At 30.0% G+C, this 27936-nt stretch overlaps 2 protein-coding genes across 12 annotated transcripts; one reads left to right on the top strand and one right to left on the bottom strand.

Annotated features, from left to right (window-relative positions):
- LOC145967993 (neuronal acetylcholine receptor subunit alpha-7) lies at window positions 1–27877 on the bottom strand. 11 transcript variants are annotated; one of them, XR_014437641.1, is made up of 10 exons: window positions 27118–27395; window positions 21007–21143; window positions 11182–11336; window positions 10478–10661; window positions 8365–8581; window positions 6099–6233; window positions 4947–5139; window positions 4305–4440; window positions 733–1250; window positions 1–152 (listed from the first exon to the last, which is right to left on the bottom strand). XR_014437641.1 is itself a non-coding variant. In XM_083093170.1 (10 exons), the coding sequence occupies exons 2-10, from the start codon at window positions 22570–22572 to the stop codon at window positions 3591–3593; spliced, it is 1410 nt and encodes a 469-aa protein (XP_082949296.1). In that variant the 5' UTR covers window positions 22573–22814; window positions 27644–27877; the 3' UTR covers window positions 2053–3590. The 11 variants fall into 11 exon arrangements, 8 of the variants coding, with proteins under 8 accessions (XP_082949343.1, XP_082949296.1, XP_082949290.1 ...); XR_014437637.1 differs by having other exon boundaries at window positions 6–152; window positions 4961–5139; window positions 27118–27392; XR_014437638.1 differs by having other exon boundaries at window positions 13–152; window positions 1078–1250; window positions 4961–5139; window positions 27118–27392.
- On the top strand, window positions 1314–2620 carry LOC145968096 (calmodulin-like protein 4). Its single transcript, XM_083093345.1, has 5 exons — window positions 1314–1466; window positions 1684–1714; window positions 1833–1964; window positions 2034–2216; window positions 2308–2620. The coding sequence occupies exons 1-5, from the start codon at window positions 1464–1466 to the stop codon at window positions 2406–2408; spliced, it is 450 nt and encodes a 149-aa protein (XP_082949471.1). The 5' UTR covers window positions 1314–1463; the 3' UTR covers window positions 2409–2620.
- Window positions 27878–27936: the final 59 nt, after the last annotated feature.

The raw sequence follows: 27936 nt of genomic DNA on the forward strand, positions 1-27936 counted from the left end.
CGTACGTGATCTTTCGATGTATTTTTGCTCGTGGAACCAAATTACACCATTAATTCGCAATCGTGTCGCGCGAGCAAAGTCGATATTTCTCGTCTCTCGTGTTTCCTCTTGACGTCACGAAGTAACGCTAAACGAGAATCGTCGAGTCACTCCTGGAGATGCGAAAAAAATTGATTCGTCTCTAGGGATGAAAGAGAGAGAGAGAGAGAGAGAGAAAGAGGGAGAAAGAGTGATCGTCGGCCTCGTACAAAAGGCGCGAGATTGATGGCGAAGCCTTTTTAACGAGAAGCGAAGGCGAACGTTAATCAATAGTACGCGCGGCACCACATTCAAAATAAATTCTAATCCGCTACCATCGTCCGGAAGGGACGATTACCGGATCATTGTTCCGTTCGGCCATTCTTTTCGGGATGCTGCGGACGGCTTTTTTCACCGTCCGATCGCATTAGTCGCAATTAGCGCGGAATTTATTCCTCGAAAAGTTGCCGAACGGCTAATGCCGTTTGATTAATCACTCTTTTTCAACTATCTCGACGAATTGTTACAAAAATATTCGTTACCGAATGGAGAACAGATTAACTATTGTACACTATCGTCTTGTTGGAAAATAACAAAAATTGCATTCGTTTGATATTTATATAATTATTGAAGAAATATTATTATTATTATTATTGCAAATTAGTTTGAGTGCCAAAAATGTATGCATAAATTCAACTAAATAATGGTACATACGGATAAACATCGTTGTATTAATAACCCTAAAATTACGAGAAAAATCTTTTTGAGATGCTGCAGTATATTCAACTTCATGGGCGTCCGGAGAGGGGGGCAAGATGGGGCATTTGCCCTCCCCTGGAATTTGGAATCAGCAAAAAATTTGGCATTTACATACTCTTTCTTTGAATAAACGTGCTGGGATTTACATCTCGATCACATTTCGATCCGATTCACGCTTATTGCCCCCAACTCATTGCTTGCATATTAGCAACGAGTCGCCAGATAACAATAAATGATACTTCATGCCCCCTCCTGGAAAAAATCCTGCGGACGCCCTTGTTCAACTTATATTCAACTTACTTCTGATATCTCTGATGTTATCTTGGATAAAAAAACTTTGCCTCTTTCTCAACATTCTTGAAACCCTTAACTTTCGTCTTTTTCAACACAGTATTCGATGATTGTTTATCACGAAATTCATTCACTTGATCATTATTGAAATTATTTTACTGATATTTGAGTGTTTTGCCAACCTTTATTAACAGAAAAATAGTTGCTCTCTAAATCAGTGGATTGGCACGATTGATTTTTAGTACATCATCGCGCCAGATGACGTCGCTCTTTTACAAGCTACGAAGATAGAAACAGTTGAGGTTAGGTTATGTCTCGCGTTGAACACCTGTCAAACTCATAAAGGGACAAATCGATCCTCGAGAAAAAACACGATCTTTTCATAATCAATCAAAATGGTAATTTCAATACAGATTTTAACTAATATTTTAATTAATAAATTTATTATAATCTATTGAAATCTATTATAATCTAAGACTTGATCTACTTTTTCCATGTCCTATATATCCTGTCTTTGACACAAGAGAATTCCTTAGTTTACATATATTTAGTTTTTTTAATTCATGTATAATTATGTTCTTGTATTTATTCAATGTAATTATTATAATATTACAGGCACGTTACTTTAGAGAAGAAGATATAGATGGTGAGTTGAAGATGTAGCAATTATTCGCATATCATTGCATATTTTTTTATATATCTTATACAAGTGAATGAGTAAGTAATCTTGAATAAGTATTATATTAATATTATTTTTTTTATAGAATTTCGAGAATGTTTCTATTTGTTTGCTCGAAGCGGTCAAATTCGTACACTTGATGAGCTCACCATAATTATGAGATCCTTAGGGCTAAGTCCAACTATTGCAGAATTAAACAAGTATATGAAAGATAAAGGTAACAGTGTTTTTACACTAATTATTTTTTTTTTCAAATGAAACATTTTTGTCTATTTCTCAATTTCAGGTGGAAAAATGTCTTTTGCTGATTTCTTGGAAGTTATGCATCTTCAGACACGTGCAGAGGATCTACCGAAAGAAGTGATTAAAGCTTTTCAAGCTGCAGATGTCTCCCACAGTGGCACTATTCCAGCACGACAATTAGCACACATGCTGCTTCATTGGGGAGAACAATTGAGTAGCAAAGAAGGTAAATAAATTGTGATATAGAATTGGATATAATTGATTGGATCTCTCCAATTTTATTTTTACTATTGCCTCATGTATTTTTTTTGTTACAGTGGAACAAATTTTCCGGGAAGCCAATGTATCTCTAAATGGACATGTTAAATATGAAGACTTTGTAAAAATAGCCTGTGCACCTGTACCTGATTATTATTAATATTGTTAAAAGACTCACATTTATATATATTCTATTATAATATTTAATATTTTTACTATAGATGGAAATGCACATGAAAGAGGAAGATTTTTTATATGACTACAAAAAAATTAATTTATTACACACTTTTATAAAAAATTGTATAACTTAAAAATGTGGTTATGGGACTTCCATGGTTATTGGATATAATAAATATAAAGTTTGTTTCATTATTTATTCTTTTTATCTCTTAATTATACTTTTGACCCTGTTCAAGTACGTATTGATTTTTAACGATACATTTAGATTCGTACATTCAGATAACAAGTTCTTTATCGATTCTAGATCTAAATGTTAACATTTTATAATAGATAAACACTTCACATTTTTAATGTACTAAGGAATTTTTATGAACCGCATCGCTAAATTTACATATTGTGTGAGAAATTCGATGCATATATTTACAATCTCTAACTACTACAAAATTATTTGTTCAATATCAATGAGAAGACATCATACACACACACTAGAGATGAATTTAAGTTGTGTATTTTTGAGATATATATTTCTATATATATAGAAGGTATTCAAGAGAATTTCTTCCAAAAAAAATTCCATAAATTTGTTGCTAAAGTAATAATAATTTTAACAATCATTTTTATTTTTTAAATTTATCTTTTTTTGAGAAATAAATACTTCATTTTTTAAACATATAGTACAAAAAACTTACGAATTAAAAAAAAGAAATCGAAGTAAAAATTGAAGTGAGTCTCGAAATACTAGATTTTTTTTTCTACTAATCTTTATCTAAGGAAATTAGAAATTAAACAATTGAATTTGTTTACCATAATTAGAGTCATAATTATGTCAGAATGATTTTCCCTCTAATTGCAAAATTAATGAATGATAAAAGATAAAGATATTTTTACTTTTTATAATGCCAATTTTCTTTTGTAAGGCATAAAATATTTCTATCAAATTTTCAAAAACTACTATTCATAGATTACCACACATATCTCATAAAACAAATAACAAGAAATACACTCATTTCTTCCTTGTAACAACGAATCTACTGAACTGCTTAATCCTTTTTTAATGTGGAAAGAATAAAATTATTCTTCGAGTCCAGTATGAAGATTCATGATGAAGAAGAAACGTGATCGCCAACCATTTAGTCGATTAATCGAATCGATAATCCAAAGATTATCCGTCTTTAGATGCATCTTGGGTCGGAGGCGAGCCGCATAAAATCACCGCCGTGCTAACGATCGTCGTGAGAAAGAAAACGCACAACAGTGCACGATCACTGACCAGAGCGACTTGTTTCCAATCTAACTCTGTCCTTTCTCGGCGATCCTGCTCTACCAGACGTCGCTCGTTCCTCTCAATGGTTGCATGCACTCTTCCCAGGACCCGGGACCACTGTGCCTCAAGGCCGCCTTCCTTTCCGAGATCTGTGCGATTGTTCGACGCGATTCGTAAGACATTAATCGCACGGGATGAATCAACTGATTAACGAAACTAGACTAGACCAGATTGCATCAAAGACTACAAGACGATGATTGATCAAGCTATAATGTTTTGTGAGAGGAATATAAATAAATGAATCGTAAAAAATCAGAAGATTCGTATAACATTACTTTTAAAGATAGGATATACTTTTATAAAAGAATGAAGGAAAAATTTATAATATAGAAAATATAGAATAAAAAAAAATTAACAAATGCAATAATGATAAATAATAGAAATACACATTCGAGAACGGTGACGTGTATAATATTAATAAATATATGTGCTTAATAATAAGAATTTAAAAAAAATTAAGTAACACATGTTCTTGTCATTAAACCAATCATAATAAGATGATTCAGGAATATATTACAATTATAATCAATATTTATTATATAAAAAACTCACCTAAACTGGGACTGCTGCTATTACTATCATCCCTCCTCGATACATACTTGGGAGATACGTGCTGTTCCGGTAGTTCGGATTTGCAGTGCAGTGGACAATTGTTCTTTCTTCTCGGGAATTGCTCCGCCGGTTCCTGCTGATATAACAAATTTCTGTGATCTCAGATTGATGATCGCGATGTAACTTTTCTATAGAATGTAGCAATAGCGGGGACGCGTTTATAGAAACTATATCAACGTGAAACTTTCTCTCTGCGAAGTATAACATGTTTCTTTTCTCACATATTCCCTTTAATTTTTTATAGATTTTTTTATATTATCTTATAGTTCCTTTAATTATCTTTTATTCTAATTTATCCTTTTATTTTCTTTACGCGATGTTACGTTAAGAAGATATCATCTTTACTTTTTTGTAATTTATGTATTGAAACAATCCCTGCTTTTATTTATTCAGATGTCGATTCTGCTTAAGCTATTATTCGCCGGAAACTGCACGACTCTCAGAATTATCATTTGACTGATCGCTGAGAAGCGCGCAGCGGAATATTGACTCATTTTATTATATTCAAATGATTGAGAAACACCGGATAGCGATTTACAAAATGCCCCGCGTGTTACAAAGAACAATATCCATGTGCATTACGTTATCCGTTTTACCGATCTATTCTCCTCTTGGAAATTCAGAAATACTATCCTGGCTAATTTGTCTAAGACCAACGATCTCACGATACTCGGTACTCGTATACCCCGCACACCACGATGATGCAAATTCAATGTCACGACCGCCAGGCCGGATGCAAATGACACTAGGCAAATGCTGACACCGTAATAAAGACCTGAAAATATCACAAGGGGGAAAAATATATATCAATAAAAATAAATATTAATTTAAAAACCGCATAAAAATAATAATTTTAAAATAAAAATATATTGCAAGAGTATGTGATATTAATTTTTAAAATAATATTTCCATTTTTTACAAGGTACAATATATAAAATGTTATGTGTGTATGGTAAAATACATTATTGTCTCGTTTAAAGTTCAAAGTACGATTTTTATACATATAAAGTTATTTACATAAATATGTAATAATAACTTAGAAATGTAAGAAACGATAAAAAGTGAATAACAAAGAGTAAATCGAACAACATAGAGTATACTGTGTATTGTTTTAAACATATAATATAGAAAAATATTCTCTAAATCTGAATATCATACATTTTGTTATGTTTTAATTTTTTTTAAACATTCTATTATGTTCTCTTAATTAATACAAACAATGATACCACAAACCATTAAAGATTTTTTTCCATTTAATTAATGGAATATTGAACTGCTTTTATTCAGTTTTCTCGTTATAAACACGCTTCTTTTTCCTTTGAAGGCTACAGCAGAAGCAAGACAATACTGGTTCTTATACATGGTTAACCGCGTCTCAAGAAAATCTCAGGTTCATCTTCCGCGTATTTTTTAATAAATAACAAGTAACAAGCAGCTCGAAAATGATGCTCGAATGAAAATCGCAATCATATTCTACGTTACATAAAATTAACGAGAAAAATGGATAATATTTTTATATTTTAAAGCTTAGTCTTTTTTAGATATAAATTTCAAATAGCTTAATTAAACATAATATAATATTTATAAAATAAGATTATGATAGAAAGATCGTAGAAATGACAGAAGAAAAAGAAAGAAAAAGTATTTTGAAATTATCTTTCAAAGATAAAAATATATATCTTGTCTTAATTTAAATTAAAATTTACGATCAGAAACAGCTCGTCAAGTACTCACTTATTAACGGTGTTTTCTCCGTAGGCGGCAAAGTTTCGCGGATGGTCATCAAGAAGACCGTCATGGAGAGGAGAGCCGAGATGCCAAGGGTGACTTTCTCTCCCGATTCGGAGGGCACGTAGAACACCAGCAGGGCTGGAAAGAGCAAACAAAAGAAGCGTTTTACTCTTGTCGCGGAATATTGAATTCGAGGTATTCCGCGAGATTTCGAATCTGAAGTCTCGTGACAAACTTGAGTATAGTAATCAACAGTGGAATGATATCAGAACAGCAAAAAAGACAAGAAAAGAGGAGCGAAGAGACAATCTCGAATCACCTTTCTTTCAAGACTTCGGTAAATTTAAATTTTCTCAAGTTTCCTATTTCTTTTTCGCTAATGTATACACATAATACATACAGTCTTTATTAATTTACATTATTAATTGTATGATTTTATGTTTCTTTTTTACAATGTCAATCAAATTTCCCGCAACTTCTATTTAAATTTTAATTTTGCGAAAAATATTCATGTAAAAGAAATAAATGTAAATTATGTCTTCTTCTTATTGTTATTGTCATGTAAAAAAAATTCACATACGGAACAACGCAACGATTTTCCGATAATGAAATTCATAATTGTCATTTCAAACTGTCCTGGACAATAACTATCAATTTTATCATCGGAAAATCATTGCGTTGTCCCAATTATCCGATAGTTTCGATTGCTCCATTCAGTCTTATATTCTGTTGTTTTAATATTTATGTTTTTATTTTTGTATATCTTGTCTTTTTATTTGTGTTATTAATTTTTATAATATATTATTTCATTTTTTATTATTTTTATTTTTATTTTTATTTTTTTACAAAGAACTGTTTCTTCAATTGATCGATAATTGCTGATCTACAAACTTGATTTCGATAACCGACAAATTCTTGGTAAATTTCTTTCATTATCGGTAAACGGCAGCAGCAATGTAATGAAATGGTTCATACCGTCATTTCCTTAAAAGCGGCAGCTTAATTCGTTTTCTCTCGTACAAATCCTAATGCGATTAAATCCAGTGGCTGATATTATTTTTCGAGCTATCATTAACGGACAAAACTAATATTCTTCGTCGATTTTACGTCTTCTTTCTACGAGGAATCTACAGTGTCAACAGTACATATTTTAACCGTATACATCACATGCACACGCAAAATTATTATTTATTAAAATATTTTGTAAATTATATATGTAATAATTACGAGAATATATATCTAATTATTTTTACCGCTTGTCCTGATCATTCTTATTTAAATTTTTATAAGGAAATAAACCAATATTTACATTTTAAGGAAATAAATAATATTTACATTTTTTAAATCATATCTTAAAAAATATTTAATATCAAAATTTGCAATATGGTTAGTTCTATCAATATCTTCATAAAAAGTATTTTTTAAATTTGCCAAGCAATCTCTTTCCATAATATTATTCGCAACTTTCTTATGTAAGAATGTAATTTTATCAAAATATCAAAGCTTTCAAATATCCATATAAAAACAATGATCGTGACACTTTGCTTTCTTATCATCTGAGATAGATCTTAATGTATAATTTGATCGCTCTCATAGTTATTAATAAAAACGCCATTCTTCCTAAGATTGCGAAAACTGTTATGCAAATTTATTAGATCCGCGTCTTACGCGTTCTTCGTAGAGGCAATCTTAATTTTCTTGTGCAAGCAGATCGTACGGAAAGATCGCAAGAGAAAATCTTTATCTAATCTTGTATATATAACTTCTCATGCGGACTACTTCTTGAAACTTATTTATGAAATTTACTTCATAACTAACATTAAGAGCTGTTATTTCTCTTTTTAAATATTAATAAATTACCCAGCCGTACTCAAAATTTGCATCACGTTATCGCGTCACTGTTAATTCGCAATCTGAGAAAGTTCACTTAAGAAATAATTGAAAATTTTTTATGTTTTTTTATGTTTTTTATGTATCCTTTTTTTAAAAGATATTTTAAAAATAATATATTGATTAATTTATTTACTTTCTAATTTATTTACTTTGTTGAATATGACAGATTTTATATTTTATAATCGAACAATAACACATTTTTAATGATTTTCTTTCTAATGATTTTAGGAGATGAAATCACAGTGAAAAAATTTATAATGCAAATAAGTATAGCGATTATTATTTTAATATATGAAAGTAAAATTTACTATATTTTGCTGAAGACATTCCGCATCATTTTAGTGACATGTACACATTTATATGTAACTCCACTTACCGACACCGTTGATTAGTATGCAGGGCAGAATCAGGTTGAAGACATAGAACATCGGACGTCGTCGTAAGCGAATCTCATAAGTGATGTCGGGATATGGCTCTACGCAGCAGGAGTAGTACTCGATGTTTCTGCGGGCGGTGAAATCCAGAAGATGGAACTCGCCGTTCGCTTGATAATTACTAATGTCCCCCTGCTCGCTCTGCATCTTCAGCTCAAGCTGATGCCCGCAAAATATTCTCGGTATAAGTTACGCTCGATCGCAACGATCGATAGTGCAAATCCGCCGTCGTTTTGTCCATAAAAACTCAGCGAATTTTCGAGTAATAAAAAGTCAACCGAGCGCGGTTTATCGAACGTTACGCTGTTCGTTAAACACGAAGGCCGATTTATCGACTAAAAGTTAAACTAGCAGTTGACAGGTCGAATGTCTTCCTACTGTAATCGAGATTTTTTTGTATAACAGCTCCATTATCTCGAGCTGTTTATACATTTTATTAATAATAACATAAATCGAGATACAGATACATTATTTTATTTTGCGGTAACATTGTGCCTGTATAAATAAAAGAGACTAAAAGATAAATTGAATTTTAAATTAAAATAGAGAGAGAATATAAGTTTTTTATATAAAAATATCATGCCTTGCATACAATCATTCTCTCTTGATTGAGTTTTAATACAATTATCTTTGTTTATTTTTCTTTTTCTATTTTTATAATTTTCTTTTTATTGTACTACTTCCTTTTCGTAGCAAAAATTATCATTTAGAAAAATTCAAAATTATTATACAAGAGAGAGAAATCTATCTATAATAATTTTAATTTAAAAAAATATAATTAATATTTTAAAAAATTTATAATTTTACACGAAATGATTAATGTGTAAAAGATTCCCCGGGACAAATATTTTAAACCGCATTGATGTTCTCGATCTTTATGCGACGAGAAAAAACGGTACTGACGTTACGCAAAGTGTATTCAATGCGGAGAGATAGAAAATGGGAAAACTCTGTGAAAGATAGGCAAAGAGTTCGGTGCGGAAGCGAACAGAACGGTTCTCGTATTGAATTCTTCTCGCGATGCTGGAATTAAGCTCTTCGATCTGCCCGAACCATTTTCACGACTTGGCGGACTCGCATATTCGATTCCACAGCTGTGTTAAGCGTTTCCGAACTTTCAAAGCTGAAGCTTCGCTTCGCAAACAATAATTTTTTTTTTATTTACACACATCCCACGTATTACCATTATACTGCGTCACAATAATTTTTTTCTACGTATCTTTATGTAATACTAAAAAATATTTGCTATTTTAAAACTTAGAGATATGGAATTGTTCGTATTAGAGATATGGAATATATCTTTGTAATAATTTTAATAAAATTTCTAGACATATCTAAATATAAGATTAAATTTACGAATTTATATCTAATTTTTTCAGCGCCCTGATTTATATAGAGATTTTCTATTTTATATGAACTATTTTTTATCGATGTTTCAACTTTAAATAACTAAAAAGAAAAATACGATCTTTGATTTCTAACTATAAAATATACTGCGATATTTTAAATGTGTGAAAGTGAATATAATACCGCAAAGAATTACGACTGGTCGAACGCTGAATTTAATTTGATTTAAAAAGAAATCTGCAAGAGATGAACAGTCACCCAACCGGTAACTACCTTCAAGAAAAATTTAACGTCGCAGTTTTAAATACTTTCAAAGTTCTACAATTATAAAAATAAAATCCGTGAAAGAAAAATATAATTGAAAAATATAACTGAAATTGTCATCTAACATGACAAAATGCTTATTTATTTAAGATGTATCTTAAAATGTATTTCTAGAAAATTTAATATCGATAATGAAGACGCATTTATGCGCTAATGCAAATTTTACAAATTTCACATTTACATTATTGAATAATTTGTGCCAATGGTATATTAGAAACTCTACCTTTTTAAAAAAGAAATTCATTTAGGCAGCGCAGTGACCTATTCTATTAAAATCAGATATTCAATTATGTAAATGTGAAACTTTGACAATTTGCATTCGCGCGGATAAAAATCCAGATGTGCAACATAAAATTAAGAATACGAAATATGTATGGAACTTACTTGATATCCATCATACGTCCAAGAGGCCCATTTTAGAGCGCATCGTTGTTCATCAAAGGGAAAAAATTCTACGTTTATATCACAACTGCTGCGGAAGATACCGTGGCTTAACCAGACCACTTCGCCTGTATGACTGACGATTACGTTTGTATTGATGACCGCTGAACTATATTGTGGATCGGCACTGTAACCAGAAAATTGAAAACGTAACAAAATATAAATTCCGTTTCTTATTTTAATTTTCAATTTCTATGTTTTCGAATCTTCCTTTCATGATTTAAATACTTTCACTTTTGTAATTTTTAAAAAATTGTATATAAAATTTTTTTTATTTCTTATTTTTTTTATTTTTTTTTATTTTTATATTCAATCAACTATAGCAAAGAAATATCTCTTTTTAAAATTATCTTTTTTTTTTTGGTGAATTATCTTTTCAATTCGGAATCCAGTTTTAACTCTTATTATTTTCTCTGTCATGTAAAGTATGCTATGCTAAGTATTCCGTAAGGAATCGGAAAAAGTTTTAAAAAGCAAAATTATGACATAGAGATCTCAAGAGAGCATAAATCATTGGCTTCAATTTGTAGAATTTTTAAATCTTTTAGAGTTACAATATGAATGTATATAAACTTGCTCTCGAAATATATTTTGGAATATTAATACTTTCAAAATCCGCAGTTTATTTATGCGAGACAACTGCTCACTTGTTGTACAAAATAGTATCAGGTCGCCAGACACGATTATAAGGAACACGGATTACTCGAATTCCAGCAAATTCCGAGACATTCCATTTCAAATGATGGTCGGTCCAAACCTGCGTAACCCAACAATTGGTCGTGAGTATCTGGTTCTTTTCATCCTGCAATAAAATCATAACATAAATCGCATTAAATATTGATTCAGATATGCATATTTTACATCTCGTTTTGAATTTTTCGCTGCTGAGTACATAATTTGCCAATTATTTTGAGATTAAATATAATAATACGAGTTGCAAAATATCGAATAATACAAATAACGAAAAGTCGTAATATACGTCAATAATTTATTAATAACCAATTTGAGAGAATAAGAAAACGGTATAAAAAAGCTTATATAAAGGACTAAAAGATACCATATATGAATTTATTTAGTGTAATGTATTTTATTATTTAGCAATTCGCAGCGCGAATTAGGTTTTAGCTGTTATATATATATATACATATAAATTTATTTATGTGAAATATGTTAGCATATATTTACAATTTATGATTATATGGATTATTTATATAAAAAGAGTAGATTTTTATTTGATTTTATAAAACTTCAAATCTACAAATTTTTGCCGGAATTTATGCCTTTTATTAAATATTCAAAATTTCATATCGATAATAATTATTTTTTAAAATATTAATTATTTTAATTTAAAATCTTTTCCTAATAATTATTAGTATATAAGAATCCTATAAAATTATAAAGCACTTAAAATATTTTCATTGAAAAAACTTTGGAATTTTTTCGAATATCTATTTATCATTAAGAAGGCAAACTGCAAAGAATATAATATGGATTTTAAAACAAGAAAATATGCGAAGTAAAAAATAAAAGAAAATATTTTATAGTTAACAAAATATTTTCAGTAATAGAAAATGTAGATAAACATATCAAATATAAATTTTAAAATATAAAAATATTGCATATAAAATATCAATATTAAGTTTAAAAATATAAATATTTAAAATATCTAGTGTTAAAGTATTAAATTTTAAGTAGAAATTAAGTATTAAGTTTTATTTTTATTAAAACGCAATAAAAAGGAAGGCTAAAAAGACCGTGGCGCAGGATGTTAGCACGTAAAAAAAATAAAAATAAAAATAATAATAAAGTCTCTAAGTAAGAGACATAATATATTAATAATAAGTGAGGTGTAAAAGTACATAAAGTATGATTAAAAATATTAATTCGATTGAAAAAAATTAATACATACGTACGTTTCGATCTTTTCAAGATCCTTTTCAATATTCGGGATGTCGTTAGAAAATAAAATAAAATTTAAAATAAAAATAACAGAACGCGATTAGACAAGGACAAGCGCGATATGAAATGGATAGACCTTGTGTACAATTCTAACGGACGTAAAATTTAAAAGTGCAAACAATTGATATGAAGAATAATTTAAAGTAGAAAGCGCAAAATTACATACATATCAATAACAAAGAAACTCATGCCAAGCATAAAAGTAATAAATAATATATTGCTTTCTTTTTTTGTACTTCTTACACAGGCTTCCACCTCGTTCATCGATTAAAGGAGTCAATTTGTCTCTCCCGCTTTAACTGTATGTAATTTTGCCCTTTCTGCTTTAAATTATTCTTCACATCAATTATTTGCGCTTTTAAATTTTGCGTCCGTTAGAATTGTATACAAGATCTATCCGTTTCCTATCGCGCTTGTCCTTGTCTAATCGCGCTCTGTTATTTTTATTTTAAACTTAATTTTATTTTCTAACGACATCCCGAACATTGAAAAGGATCTTGAAAAGATCGAAACGTACGTATGTATTAATTTTTTTCAATCGAATTAATATTTTTAGACATACTTTATGTACCTTTACACCTAACTTATTATTAATATATTATGTCTCTTACTTAGAGACTTTATTATTATTTTTATTTTTATTTTCTTTACGTACTAACATTCTGCGCTACGGTCCTTTTTATTGTGTTTTGTTATCCGGACCGTATATTTCTTTTGTCATTGTTTTTATTTTTATTACTAATATAAAATTTTATAAAACCAATGATAAAATCAACTCGTAGGTCACTTACCATAAAATATAATTTGTAACGCCTCGAAAAATTATTATGTCTCCAAGGAAAACCGCTGAAATTGATCTGTTTGATTAATTGAAGCTCGTATATTTCAGGGAAACGAATTGTCGACAATATGGTTGGCAAACGATCGACGATATATCTTTCTTTTTATTTATAGAAAAAAAATTGACAATCTCTGATAAAACCCGAAACAATTATATAGTTCACATTATATAGTAATTCTATTCTTGCAATTTTAATTCTTTATATTTATTTTCAAATCTATAATATAAGAAAATAACATTTTGCATAAAATTTAAAATTATTATAAATATTTTACGAAGTAAATTGTATATATATAATTAGCAAGTAAAATAATTAATAATAAATTTTTAAAAATCCCTTAAATATATAACAATTGAAAATGAATAAAATAATAAGTAAAATAATTGCAAGAGAGAGAGAGAGAGAGAGCGAAAGAAAAGCTGGTATAAGATAAAATTATCTAAATACTATTTTTTAACATAGATTTTTTTATAAATTAAGTAAAATAAATTAAATAATTTAGAGTTTTATATTCATCACAATAAAATTTAAAAAAATATGTTTTAATTTGTTTAATGAAAACATTAATCCAACGTTATTGTTTTGCTTTAAAAAATCAAGTTATTTTTTTCCATAGATGCTAACATAAGAAACTTAATTAAAGTACATAGAATAAATTCACGGCATTTAATTGACTTCTTCAATCGTGTGAAATCCGGAACACGATGAATTCCGCAGTGAATGCATTATCTCGACAGAGATCGACGCTGCATCCAATCGATGCAAGAGAGTTCGCAATTAGATTTCGCATTATTATATGTGCGGAATATAAATATTCAAAGTTTCAGTCCGCGTTTTTTTACCATATCCGCTCACTGATTCACTAGTTTTCAAACTTTTAAAAAAATTACTCGGTTGTCAAGATTTTTTTAAATCAATGAACAGAATAACGAACAGTAACAAATTAAAATGTAAATAATATTTTTAAATCATCCATTTTTTAAAAATTAATTATGCTTTAATAAATGAAATTATATATAAATTAATAGTATATGAAACACTAATTTTTCCGAAAAGAAAGATTATACTATTCTTACTAATATTCGATATTCATCTTCATCTTAGAACCAATAGCTGGAAAATCAACGGAATGCGTGATCCGTAGCATATAATATAAGGATGATACTATTGTTATGAGACTATGTATAATATTTCAATTGAATAGAATAGAATAGGTATGTTTAGAATTTAAGCGGTATTTGTAACCGATTATTATTTGACGTATAATCACGATTTCACGAATCTAAAATTTAATCCGTCTCATTACAAGAACTTATGAATATCACACATAAATGTAAATCAAATTATATCAAATCAATTATATTAATTGTAACTTGAGATTTTTAGTTGACAAATTATTATATAGTAATTTATAATGATTATTTTTATGGATGTTTTCATTCTCCTTCTCTTTCTCTCTCTCTCTCTCTCTCTCTTTCTCTCTCTCATCTTGTAAACATATTTTGTAAACTTAATTATGCATGATTAAAAGTAAAAGCTTTACGTTTAATGCAATAATATAGAACAAACATTTTACAAATAAGTTTTTAATATTATTATTATTCAATCATTTCATTCGTTTATATTAAATAATAGCCATTAAAAAGAGTCAATGAAATCCTCACCTTCCAAAATATAATAAAGAAAAAAAAAGAAGATAAAGAATGCAAGATTGCAAGTATCAATTATCAGTTAAACAAAGGCTTCTTAAACAGAAAATTGTCAGAGGAATCTATAAATACTCTTTAATTAATAACGCTCTCTTAATCACAGATTGAAAATAACGCTTGACTCCTTTACTCCTACAAATCGTAGTTCGAAGAATTTTTGATAGATTTGGAAATTGACTCGATATGAACGGAGAGAGAGAAGGGAAAGTAAGGGGAAAGGAGATTGCATGTTGTTATGTTATAGTTGATGTTATTAAAAGAAACGAAAGGGATAACGACGAATCGAATGATTGACTGTATTGCGCGATAGATATAACGAGCTCTCGTTAGACGATCCCAAGCCTCTCTGGGGTAACTGGTTGGTTTGATACTGCGCGAAAGGTTGCTCTCGTTATACCGTCATACGCGAAACAAATGTTCAGAAACTTTCCCACTGCGCGCCTTACTTATTCTCACGCCAATTTATCTCACCTCTCTCCGATTACCCCGAGACCCGTCGCGGTCGCAATGTTTCTATTTTTATTCAATACGATACTTTTTCAATTTTATTGTGTTTCGAGGCAAATCTATACATATAATGTATTTGTATTCATTTAATTTATATTCCTTACATTTTTCATTTTTGTAAACATAAAAAAGTGGCAAAATGTTAAATTTAACTATTTATATATTATATATTTTGAATAATTACATATATTAGAGTGTGTGTCTCTCTCTCTCTCTCTCTCTCTCTCAGCAAAGAATATTAATTTGAAGCAAAAGTGTCTTAAAATATCGGATTATGCGCATTTGATCTCTTTTATCGCAAATTTAATTTTCTACGCATATTAACAATCGTTAACAAATATATTTAATAAGTTAATGGCCGCTATATATACAAAAAAAGATAATTGATAATTTCACTATATCAATTTTATGCTTAAATTTTATTCTTGAGAAATACAGTCTTTTATTCCTTAAAACAGCAATGATAAATACGAGTGTCATTTCTATCGGTTGGTATTTTTTGCACAGTTACGAAAAAAAATTTATTTTATTAAGGATGAAATCCGTTTATTGAAAACTCTGTTCGAATGCAAACGCACTGGTGAAAATCTATAGACACGAACGTGTTGTTAAAAATAGAATAATCACGTAGTCACATTATTTTATTTTTTATTTTTTTTAAATTCCATCAAGAGATATTCTTTTTTCCATTAGTACATTACTCTCTCTCTCTCTTTCTCTCTCTTTATCTCTCTCTCTCTCTCTCTTTCACACGTTTATACATTATATTTTCTCATGTAATTATTTTTGTCGTGCTAATAAAAAATAATAACAATATTTACGATGTCGCGAATGTGCATTTAAATAGGAACAAAAACGAAAAAATATGAAAACATTTTTGAGGAAATTTCACGCGATTCTATTCAACCTTGTTTTTAAAGAAGATTTTCGCGATTAATCAACATTCTATTTCCTTAATACATTTCCTATCGCCATTGAATTCGCAGGATTTCAAAAATGTGTCGGCATTTCCGCTGATGTTTCTATTTTACAATAGTCATTGATATTTCATTACAGAAAACACATGTTCTGTGGAAATCCAAGGATATCGCATTCAATTTATCTAGTAAATTTAACAAAAATTTAATTCTGTTCAGAGCTTATATATATATATATATATATATATATATATATATATATATATATATATATATATAAGCTATATATATATATATATATATTAAATTTTATATATTTAATATACATATTAAATTTTTTAGTAAATGTTTACTTTAGGTTACACAGCTAGAAAAATTTTTATTTTCACATATGTTGTAGAGGATATATTCCTAAGTAATACACCGTTTGAATTTTGCGGCGGTCTCTCTTCGTTCCTGAAATATGCGATTTTGAAATTTTATATTTACTTATATCATCTTTTCGTTACATTCTAAATATGTTTATATTTTTCTGTTTACATTTACTGAGGTCATCTTTCTAAATAACTTTCAAAAGGTTTTAGCCGTTTGTTATTTATTAAATAGTTATTACCAAAAAAGTTTCATGAATAGATTATAATTTTACATCATGTATGTTTAAGAAGAAATATAGGTAATTATGCATAAAAAGGGCCCAACAATTTAAATTTATATAGAATTTAATACAATTTAATACAATTAAAAATATCACAAATGTATGTGTACACACACACACACATACGCGCGCGCGCGCGAGGGGTGCAAAGGGGGCCTTCGGCCCTCCCTCCCGCAACCACCCCGCCGGTAGGGGACGCATTGTGAAGATTTCAATCACAATGGATATACTGTAAGTTGTAAAGCGAGGTCCACCTTGCCTACCGTCGGAGCCTACCGAAGGCCCCTCCTTGCACCCCCCGCGCGTGTGTGTGTGTGTGTGTGTATGACATAAAAGTATGAAACTTCAAAAGTGCATATCTCAGAAACGAAAAAAGACCGCCGCAAAATTCAAATGGCGTATTACTTAGGAATGTATCCTCTACAACAGTGCTGGGATTTACTTGCAACTTTCGGCCAGATTTCTTAGCTTACGCCTACTGTTCCCCTCTTACCCCGCTCGCGCCACTCGTAACTAAGGAGCACTCAGGAACGTGCGCGTCACAAATGTAATGTGGCAATCTATCTATCTAAGTTCTCTTTATTGTAATTATGTTTCAAAACACAAATATTTTAAATTGTTACAGAACATATACGTAATTAATAATAGAATAATTATTTTTATTATTAATAAACAATAAAGAGAACTTAGATAGATTGCCACATTACATTTGTGACGCGCACGTTCCTGAGCGCTCCTTAATTACGAGCGTTCGGTGACGCGGTCGCTAAGGCGCGAGCGGTAAGAAGGGAACAGTAGGCGTAAGCTAAGAAATCTGGCCGAAAGTTGCAAGTTGCAAGTAAATCCCAGCACTGCTCTACAACATATGTAAAAATAAAAATTTTTCGAACTGTGTAACCTAAAGTAAATATTTGCCAATTTTTTGAAAAAATACTACAAGAAAAACCTAACAAAATATCTAACAGGGAAGAAAAAAATAGACAATAATTAAGAAGGAACGGTAATAGGATGACGTGAATCGCATTATTCGTATAAGGCCTACCTTAATAAAGTTTGTTTTTTCATTATTTTCGCTCGGATTAATTTAAAGCTACTCAGGATTCGGATCAATAATTATCAGGACAGAGGCAATCATGGAAAAAATGAATTGTTTTTGTGCAACAGACCCAGCCTGATGTTTGTGGGATATTCTCAATTACTTCCAATAATTGATAACAAACTTTTTCTACATCGCAAACACATATTAAACCATGAATACATTTATAATGTGGTCCATCGAGCAACGCAAAAAGATCGCCAAGGAAAATCCAAAAATGCACAATTCTGATATCTCCAAGCAACTGGGCGAAGAATGGAAAAATCTCCCACAAGAAGAGAAACAGAAATTTATCGACAAGTCGAACCAGCTGCGTGAAGAACACAAGAAGCAATATCCCAATTACAAATATTGTCCCCGAAAGAAGATCAAATCAGAAGACGCATTTGGATCCATTAATCCGCTATTAATGCCTCCTAATAACTATGTCAATGGCCATCTTAACAGGCCAGCTTTACAGATTAGCTACTTGAACGGTATCCCCTTCAGCAGTGGCTACATTTGTTCCAGCTGTACGATGCCGGTATTTTCTCCAATGACTTCATATTATTTAAGTATTCAGCATCCTTCTCAGGCTTCGCCGCTGATATATTATTCTGGTACTGAGCCTGCTACTGCCTTAATGCCAGCAAATACTGCCACTGGGTCTCCTACTGCCTTGGTGGCAACAAATACTGTCACTGAACCTCTTACTGCAAATACTGCCTTGGTGCCAACAAATACTGCCTTTGTGGCACCAAATACTGCCATTCACTCCAATGATAACCAAGGTCATGACCCTCAACCACAATGATATAGTTGTCTGTTTGTCGGGCAGCAGATCAATGAATCGACGGCCGGGATGATACATCGTTATAAATTTAATATCTTTCTAAACATTTCTTTTTAAATTGCGACAGACATATCTCATGAAATGTATCTTGCATTGCGATAAGTATGTATCAAATGCTTTAAAAAAGAAAGATAGTATTAGATTTTTAACATTTGTACATAATTATAGCTTAATAATTTTGTAGAAATATTGAAAATTTAATGCTACCATATAAGGATATAAAGGCACGACAGCCTTAATATTATTAATTAAGTTATTCAAGTTCCAATCTCCTCTCTTGGATTATTCTCTGGAGAAAAGATCAACCGAGAAAGAAAAAAAAGAATACTCAGAGGGATAGAGCTGCCCTTTACATATATACATACATGATAGTACAAAACTTTTAACATTGTACAAAATCAAAATTAAAAAAAAATATTTAAAAAGATATAGGCCGGTATTCATGTTCTTATTTCAAGACCGTCTTAAGTAATAATTTAATACAACTCTGTGTTGATTTATAATATCTTAAAATTGTACTTAAAATGACCTTAAATGACCTTAAATGAAAAGGTAAACTTGTAACGATACATCGTTACTCAACCGTTGATCCTAAAAAAAAAAAAGTCTGCTGCATGAAAACTCGGACAAATGAGTGTTTTTCGGTTTTCTTCGAACAACGGTATCGATTATGTTCGGAGTTTTTAGGCAGAGACTCTACTTTTACTCTGGCAAAGCAAAATCACACCGAAAAATTTCAAACGGAAAACCGCCCGATATCACTGTTCGAAGGAAACCGAAAAACGCTAGAGCAGAGCTGCCAGGTTGCAGACGCATACAGCATCGACAGCATGGGGAATGAGGATGAGTGATTTTGGACGGCACATAAGATCTATATGCATGTCCGACCATTCAGAACCATCCTCACACATTCCTACTCCTATGCTGTCGATGCTGCTTGTGTCTGTAATCTGGCAGCTCTGCGTGGGAGCAGATAATTAAATATAAAACGGTAATATTCGGTAGCTAATTATCAGATCTTGTCCGATCACCGCTTACGCTGATAATGCGCTGAAAACTGTGACATGGATCCAAATTTACTTCGGAGACAGAAGGTAGAACATATATTAAATTTTTTGCATATTTACGAGAAAAATCTATTTTATTAAGGATGAAATTCGTTTGTTGAAAACTTTGTTCAAATGCAAACGTGCTGATAAAAATCTATAGACCCGAACGTGTATATATTGCGTGTATTTTAGTGTTAGTAGTATAAAAAAAGTATATATATATATATATATATATATATATATATATATATACACAGGGTGTTCTAAAAGTCCCGGAACGGCCGAATATTTCATAAACTATGCACTTTAGAAAGAAATGTTTCAGACAAAAGTTGTATGGCTTGAAGGAGGAAAGCTCTCGAGGCAAGCTACAAGAATATGCAAAAGTATATAAGGTATCCTATTTAAAAAGTTGGAGGTGACCTTCACGTGACCTTCAAACGACTTTTCAAGGTCAAACCAATGACACCATCTTATGGCCCCCTTCAAGTCATACAACTTTTGTCTGAAACATTTCTTTCTAAAGTGCATAGTTTATGAAATATTCGACCGTTCCGGGACTTTTGGGACACCCTGTGTATATATATATATATATATATATATATATATATATATACTAATTTTTTAATGTAAAAATAATATTATGTCACAATTTTTATGATTCAATGTATTATATATTTCAACTTTAACTTTGTAAAAAATTTGCTTCACAAATCTTTTTAAAATAAAGATCTTTGCAGAAATGAAATTATGCTTTATGTAAAATGTGAATATACTAAATATTGTTCTAAACAAGCATATATTCTAAGAAATGAATGTTGAAAAACGGCCTTGAGGGAAAATCTGCAATCGCATTCTCGTATGCCATGTATCGGTCTTTAAAATTGTTTGCGCTCGAATACTCACAACATCGATAATGTGATGAAGGGATAGCCCAAAGACCACAACCAAGGGTTGGGACGAATTTTTAGCTGGTCGTACGCCGGCGTCATATCCGTCCAGTAGATGCTTCGTCAGTCTATATTCGTGCTCGTCACAAACACCTAAACAAATGCAAACGCAAATAATTTTCTCTCTAGAGCAGTTTATTTAATTATTTTCAAGTTTTTCTTTACATTTTTTTAAAAAGAATTCGAACATATCGTGATGATCATAGAAATATACACAGTATAATTAACACATTTGTTTCAGTATTCCATATTCCATATAGTAATATTATTTATTAATAAGTTACTTATCAGATCTTATTAATAAAATTGTTAAAATTAAAATTAATAAAATTTATTAACAAAATTAATGTTATTTATTAATAAAATTGATTAAATATATGGTTTATAATTTAAACAAATTTGTCTCTCAGTATATGTATTATAGATTGATATATATTTTTAAATGTAGTGAAATAATAATGATATCTTTTTTATATTTTAATGGTAAAAGTTATTTCGAAGAAGACCAAAAAATTGTATGTGTTTAGCTATAATATTGTCTTTTATGTTCAATTTAACATTGATTATTCTAGTCAAGATATATTACTCATGAATATTGAAACAATACGCCCTTCAATCTATTCGGCTAGGGTTAGGTAAGCTTTAATATCTCTCGCTTTCAAGGTTTTAATATTCGTTGTCTTCGTAAGTGAACACTATAGGTTAAAAAAAGACAATTTTACAATATAAATAAATAGAATATAAATAAATAGAAATAAATAAATAGAAATAAATAAATAATATAATTAAATAGAATAGAATAAAAATAGAATATAATAAAAATAGAATAAAAATAGAATAGAATAAAAATAGAATATAAATAGAATATAAATAAATAATATAATTTCTCAATAATTTATAAATAAATTAAATTTTGCAAAGCTTGAATATATAGTAAATAATTAAAATAAAGTTTGAACTTAATTATATATTAATATAAATAATATTATTAATATTATTATATTATTAATATTTTAACATTATTAATGTTATTTATATTATTAATATTTAACATTATTAATGTTATCTATATTATTAATATTTTAACATTATTAACATTATTAATAATTTCAAATCAAAAGAGAAAGAGAGAGAGAGAGAGAAAGAGAGAGAGAGAAATCATCCCACAATCAATGAAAATTTAATATAATTAAATATAATGCCACGCAAGAAATAAGGAATCTTATTACCATCCTAATATAAGTGATATCAGATAGAAAAGTAAAACGCGATAAGAGTCATTCAAAAAAGAGGACGGCGCACAAGATCGAACGAGTAAGATCCTGAGAATCGGTTTCGCAAAAACGATTTCAGAGATTCCTTTTGCTGGACTTTTGTCTCTCTCCCTCTCTCTCTCCCTCTGTCTCTCTCTCTCCCTCCCTCCCTTGCCCTTCTCTCTCTCTTTCTCCCCCCCCCCTCTCTCTCTCTCTCTCTCTCTCTCTCTCTCTCTTTGATCCGTTTCGTTACGTGGATGTTCGTCCATTATGGCGATCGGCTACATGATCAGTAACGTCAGTCTACCTTCATTGAAACGACTATTGTGCTGTGAAGCGTGGTGAAACCTGTCAGAGGACGGAGCTAATCTCAGCTCGGTCCCTTCTTCTCTCGACAACGTAAGTGTAGAGGAAGATTTTGCGAGGAAGATAAGTGATACTCGTCGCGAAAATACCGGTCGTAATTAGGAAAGTGAGTTCTTATGGCCTTATCGAACCGTAAGAGCTGAACCTTAAACAACGAGAAGTACTCTTCAAAGTAACTGTTGCCAAAGCGAAATTATTGGCAATTTTACTGATATATAAAATGTTTCCAACGTTCATAATTATTTTTATTTGTATATCGTTAATTTTTAATAAGAAACTCATTTAAGATTTTATTTTTCCTCAATGAAGATATTAAAAGGCATCCATAATTTTCAATTATTTAACGATTATTAATTAATAATTTAAATCAATTGTCACACATAAAATATAAAACAAAATATTTTATTATAGTTATATATATATATATATATATATATATATATATATATATATATAACTATAATAAAATATATAACAATTAAATATATAACAATTTAAAATATTCTACTCGACTACTTTTAGAATTTAGAGGGAAAATATATATATATATATACATGTACTATATTTATTATTTACACAATTTAATATAAATTTCACCAATTCAACCTAATTTCATTCTCTTTCCCTCTAAATTCTAAAAGTAGTCGAGTAGAATATTTTAAATTGTATAGCTACGGAGTTATTTTTAATTATATAAAATAATTTTTCTTTTTGGTGCAATATGAACACACTTGGATATTTTGAAAACTGTCATTTCTAATATACAATATATACTTTATATTTCTCCGTTAAAGTAAATTTTTCATTTTATTACATCAAACAATAACTAAACAATTTATTTTTCAGTAAACATAAAGATGATTGATATAGTCATGATTAAAATTTTTACTACCTTTCTAAACAGCACATATTGATTTCATAAGCGTTTTCTAAACGTATCTAGTATCATTAAATACGTTTAGGAAATCAATATACGTTTATGAAATCAATATATGCTACACCTGGGTTAATTAATAAAAATTATTTTGATTAAAAATAATAATAACTATTTTGATAAAAAATATTAATAAAGATATAAAAAATATAAATAGTTTAAACATTACATTTTAACGTGTCGCCTTTTTTCTATTCTTATGTAGAATATGTTTTAACAGCTTCTCGAATGAGAAGTTGCCCGAGAGAAGGTCTCCCCCCAAAAGATTCTCATAGATCGCTGAATGAACTGGCGCCTGTCACCATCGCCGAGAGGTAAATCGAAAAATCTCACGGATTTGTAATGATATCGCACATCAGTCGAATGTCGATACTGTATGAGCTTATACGGAATATCTCGCGAGAACCAAGCTGACTGATGTCGAATTTCTTAGAGTAGAATGATTCACCGTGCGAAGACACCCGTCCCTATCTCGAAGATTATTCCCCAAGATATGAGGATATTTGATTATCTATGCATTTCTCTCGAGTAGAAGTAAAAGTTAAATGATAGGTCATAAAACAATAATTGACGAAACTAAATATAGCTAAATAATTCTTAAAAAAAGATATCGAAAAATTTAATTTTTCTATAAAACAATATTTAATTTTAAAAATTTTTAAACGACCATAGGAGCCAAACGCGGATGGTAAGCTCAACGAGAATTAAGTTTTCGTTGAAACTTATTTGTGTGCACAGGGCACAAAATTTCCTTGATACGGTATCAAGCAAATTTAAATAATTCTCAGTTCGAGAAATTATTTAATTATTATCCCTATTTCCCCCCCTAAATATTTAATTTATTATCGTAAATAATAATTACAAATAATTAATATCAATATAAAAAATACATTACAAAATACAATGATGAAAATTGCTATAATGATAAAAAGAATGATAAAGAATTTTACTTTTCTCTCTTTGATGCTAAAAAATTTTAACATATCATAGAAACATTAATCTTTTTACATATAACTAACCATGCAACATCCTGTTAATAGATAGAATTCGTAAATGACGAGGAAATAATCGCCAGTACCCCGAGACCCCCTAAACTCTGGCACGTAAACCGATTTACGATCTAAATGCATGCACGGACCCAATTTCACGATAGTGAATATGCAAATTTCGCCGATGTCCCGATCACGGAATTTGGTGGCATCGAGGAGGCGTCGAATGGCCCCTTGACGCGACTGATTCGCAAACGTTTACACTACTAGTTGTGACAAACATGGAATAACGAGGTCCGGTTAAGACCGAGAGTCACACGGTAAATAAAACTTATTGCAAGAATCCTTTTCTCGCCTTATCACTCATCAATTTTCGCGGTAATTTAACTCCTTCATATTTTAATTATAAAAATATTTTCATATGTAACAATATAAATTAAATTGTCATATCATTCATTTCACCAAGAAATAATCAAAAAAATTTGATGATTTTTTTGAATAATTTTAAAACAATATACGTAAGTGATCGATATCGCGTTTAAAATAAAACTAATTAAAAATTTAGAAAATTTAAAAGAGAAAGTAAAAGGAAAGTAAAAAAAAGAGAAGTAAAGCAATTTCAGTGGAATAGCAATATTATTGTATAAATTGCAATCAGCATTAAAAGTTCTGTCTTTTTTTTTTATATTATGTTATCACAAATTATATTGATAAAAATAAATTTATAGAATTTTAACAAAAGATCAAAAAATTTAAATTACAATAAACACAAATTTTATAAATGGTCCAAATGATAAATCAATAATAATCGAAAAAAAGGCTTATTATAGACCAAGCGCAGGTGGTAATGCGTGACAAAAATTTTTATTTTTCAATAATTCTATATAAATTCAATAAATTCATACAAACGTTTCAGTCCCTTTCGGACCCTCCTCAGTGTGACAACAATAATATTCATATCAGATATAAAAAAATACAAAAATAAATAAATGAAGATTACTGTACAGGTCGAAAGATAAAATTGTAAAAATAAACACAGTCAAACAATAGAAATACTGTTAAGGATTTAAAATAAAAGCAGAATAAAAACGCAAAAACCGCGGCGCAAAACACATCCATTATTTCCAAAAACGCTACGATGTTACCTAACAATCCTCATCGTCCCACGCAACTTACAACCGTCCGCCTTTAAAAATCATTGACGTAATTGTTCCCACGAAACCGTTAGCCACCAAACTCACACTCAAACACACCCCATCGAAATCCATCCAACCTGACGTTTTTTTCAAAGAATGCACGTTAAGGAAAAGGATTCCGTGCAGTCAATGCTCAAGCGACAGTCCCATGGCAAATCAATGGTAAAATATCTGTAAAGGGGGAGGGGGGAATGATAATTCTATTCAAAAAAAAAAACAATCAAGAAATTGAAACTGAGAAATTGAAAACGAAGTTCAGCTATGAAATTATTTAATACGCACGAAAATAAGTATATACATTGTAAATCATATTAAATCTTTGAGAATTTCTTGGTCAAGGAAAATCACATTGTCTATTTGTCCACATTGGTTTATCAAGGACACTTTTCTAAAAATGGCTCGCAATGACGTTTCGGTCTTTGGAATTTGATCGCGTCACTAATTTACATCTCAGACGTCTTTGATATCAGTGGTTGTGTAGTTGTGACAGCTAAAAGCTATGACGAGCTTTGACGCACGACAATATCTAAACAGTTCCTAACGTGTTGTACTTTGGTACCGCGAAAACCTTGAAACTTTATTACGACCTTTCTCAGCTTCCGAGATTATTCAACAATATAGGAAAAGAAAGCAAATAATTAAATTTCAAAAGATATCTCAAAAATGACAATCATCAATGACTGTATCAATAACTCAACTCTTGAAACACGATGATCTTTTTTTGCATTTCTTATCACAAATTAATGAAATTTTCACTACTGTTAAATAACGAACTTAATTTTTAGAATAAAACACAAATTTATTATAAAGTAACTTTAAAACTAAATTTTTTAAATTTATTTCTCATAAAAAAAGTACTTTATAATTTTCTCAAAATATGTAATTATTATTTCAATTATATAATATATATAAAAATATTATACAAGTTCTGTAATTTTTATCCTTTTACGCGTTTAAAATTAATATATATTTTAATAACGTAATTTTTAAATCTTTTGCAATATATATACAGTCTTAATCGAAATTTCGCTATTTAACTAAATTTTTTTATGTAAAAATAAACTCAACCTGTGCGAAATTAATTAAAAAGACTGACATTTTATTTTATTAATCTATTAATTTCTCTTAAATCTTTATTGGCGAGAAATTCTCTTCAATTTTCAATCCTAATCTTCATTAATTCAGAAATATCAACGTATTAAAATAACCGCTATGTAAAGAGAAGATGAAAAAACAAAAAAAATTTATATATATGCGAATGTTGTTATCTTACATAATTATACGGCGAAATTGAAACGCAAAATGCTCTGAGAGTGATTGAATACTCACCATTCCCGAAGGCGATGATCAGAAGAAGACCGTATTGAAGGAACAGGACGAGAGACAGCGACATGGAATTGAAGGCCTACTTAACCGCGTGATCGCCTACGTACGACTGATATACAGCGGTTTTCAACCACCGTACAATTTTACCCCTGAATCCCGCGCTACCCCTACCCAAAGGTCGCGAGTTTCCGAAGGAAATTCGCGCAGGCGTTCGTCGAAACAATGCGGTTATATATACGAACGGATGCAAAATCGCGAGCGTGACATTTTCGCTCACTTTTTTGCAAATTTTATCTCTTGTCCGATAGAAAACATGAAATAATGACACCGATGTATTGTCTTTTGGAAAAATATACGCAAATCACATACTTGATTTTTGAAAAGGCGAGAAACAATAAATGTCGAAGCAGATATTCTTCTTTACGTAATTTGCTCTTAATAATTTCACCGATCATAAACGTAGAAAGTATACACACAATCAAAATAAAATCAATATATTATATTTCAGAAAATTATACAAATTACTTACTTAATTTTTGGGAATCGACGGGAAGAGATAAATCTTGAAACGAGTGATTCTTGACGCAGCTTATTCTTGTTAATCGTTCGTTAATCTCGTCGTTCGTGGATTATTCAAATGTAAATAGAAATCGCATCGCGCATGCGCAGACCGTTATTCGAGGGAGCCTTTAAGGCCGATATTACATTTGTCGTACGACAAATTTTTTAAGCACATTGATTGGCTGCGGGATAATAATTTTTTGAATCTTTAGAAACTTTCTATCCCGCAGCCAATCAATGTGCTTAAAAAATTTGTCGTAC

Source organism: Camponotus vicinus, unplaced genomic scaffold (assembly GCF_025532165.1).
Source record: "Camponotus vicinus isolate PSW18456_S1 unplaced genomic scaffold, iyCamVici1.0 SCAF_1, whole genome shotgun sequence".
Classification (NCBI taxonomy): domain Eukaryota; kingdom Metazoa; phylum Arthropoda; class Insecta; order Hymenoptera; family Formicidae; genus Camponotus; species Camponotus vicinus.

Coding starts and splice junctions, on each gene's coding strand:
- LOC145968096 (XM_083093345.1), top strand. Junction 1,965..2,033: donor CAAGTATATGAAAGATAAAG/GTAACAGTGTTT, acceptor TCTCAATTTCAG/GTGGAAAAATGTCTTTTGCT. Junction 2,217..2,307: donor ACAATTGAGTAGCAAAGAAG/GTAAATAAATTG, acceptor TTTTTGTTACAG/TGGAACAAATTTTCCGGGAA.
- LOC145967993 (XM_083093155.1), bottom strand. CDS start 27,181: ATGTCGCTGTCTCTCGTCCTGTTCCTTCAATACGGTCTTCTTCTGATC. Junction 5,140..6,098: donor GGAGAAAACACCGTTAATAA/GTGAGTACTTGA, acceptor TGATATTTTCAG/GTCTTTATTACGGTGTCAGC. Junction 4,441..4,960: donor TCCAAGAGGAGAATAGATCG/GTAAAACGGATA, acceptor TTGTTATATCAG/CAGGAACCGGCGGAGCAATT.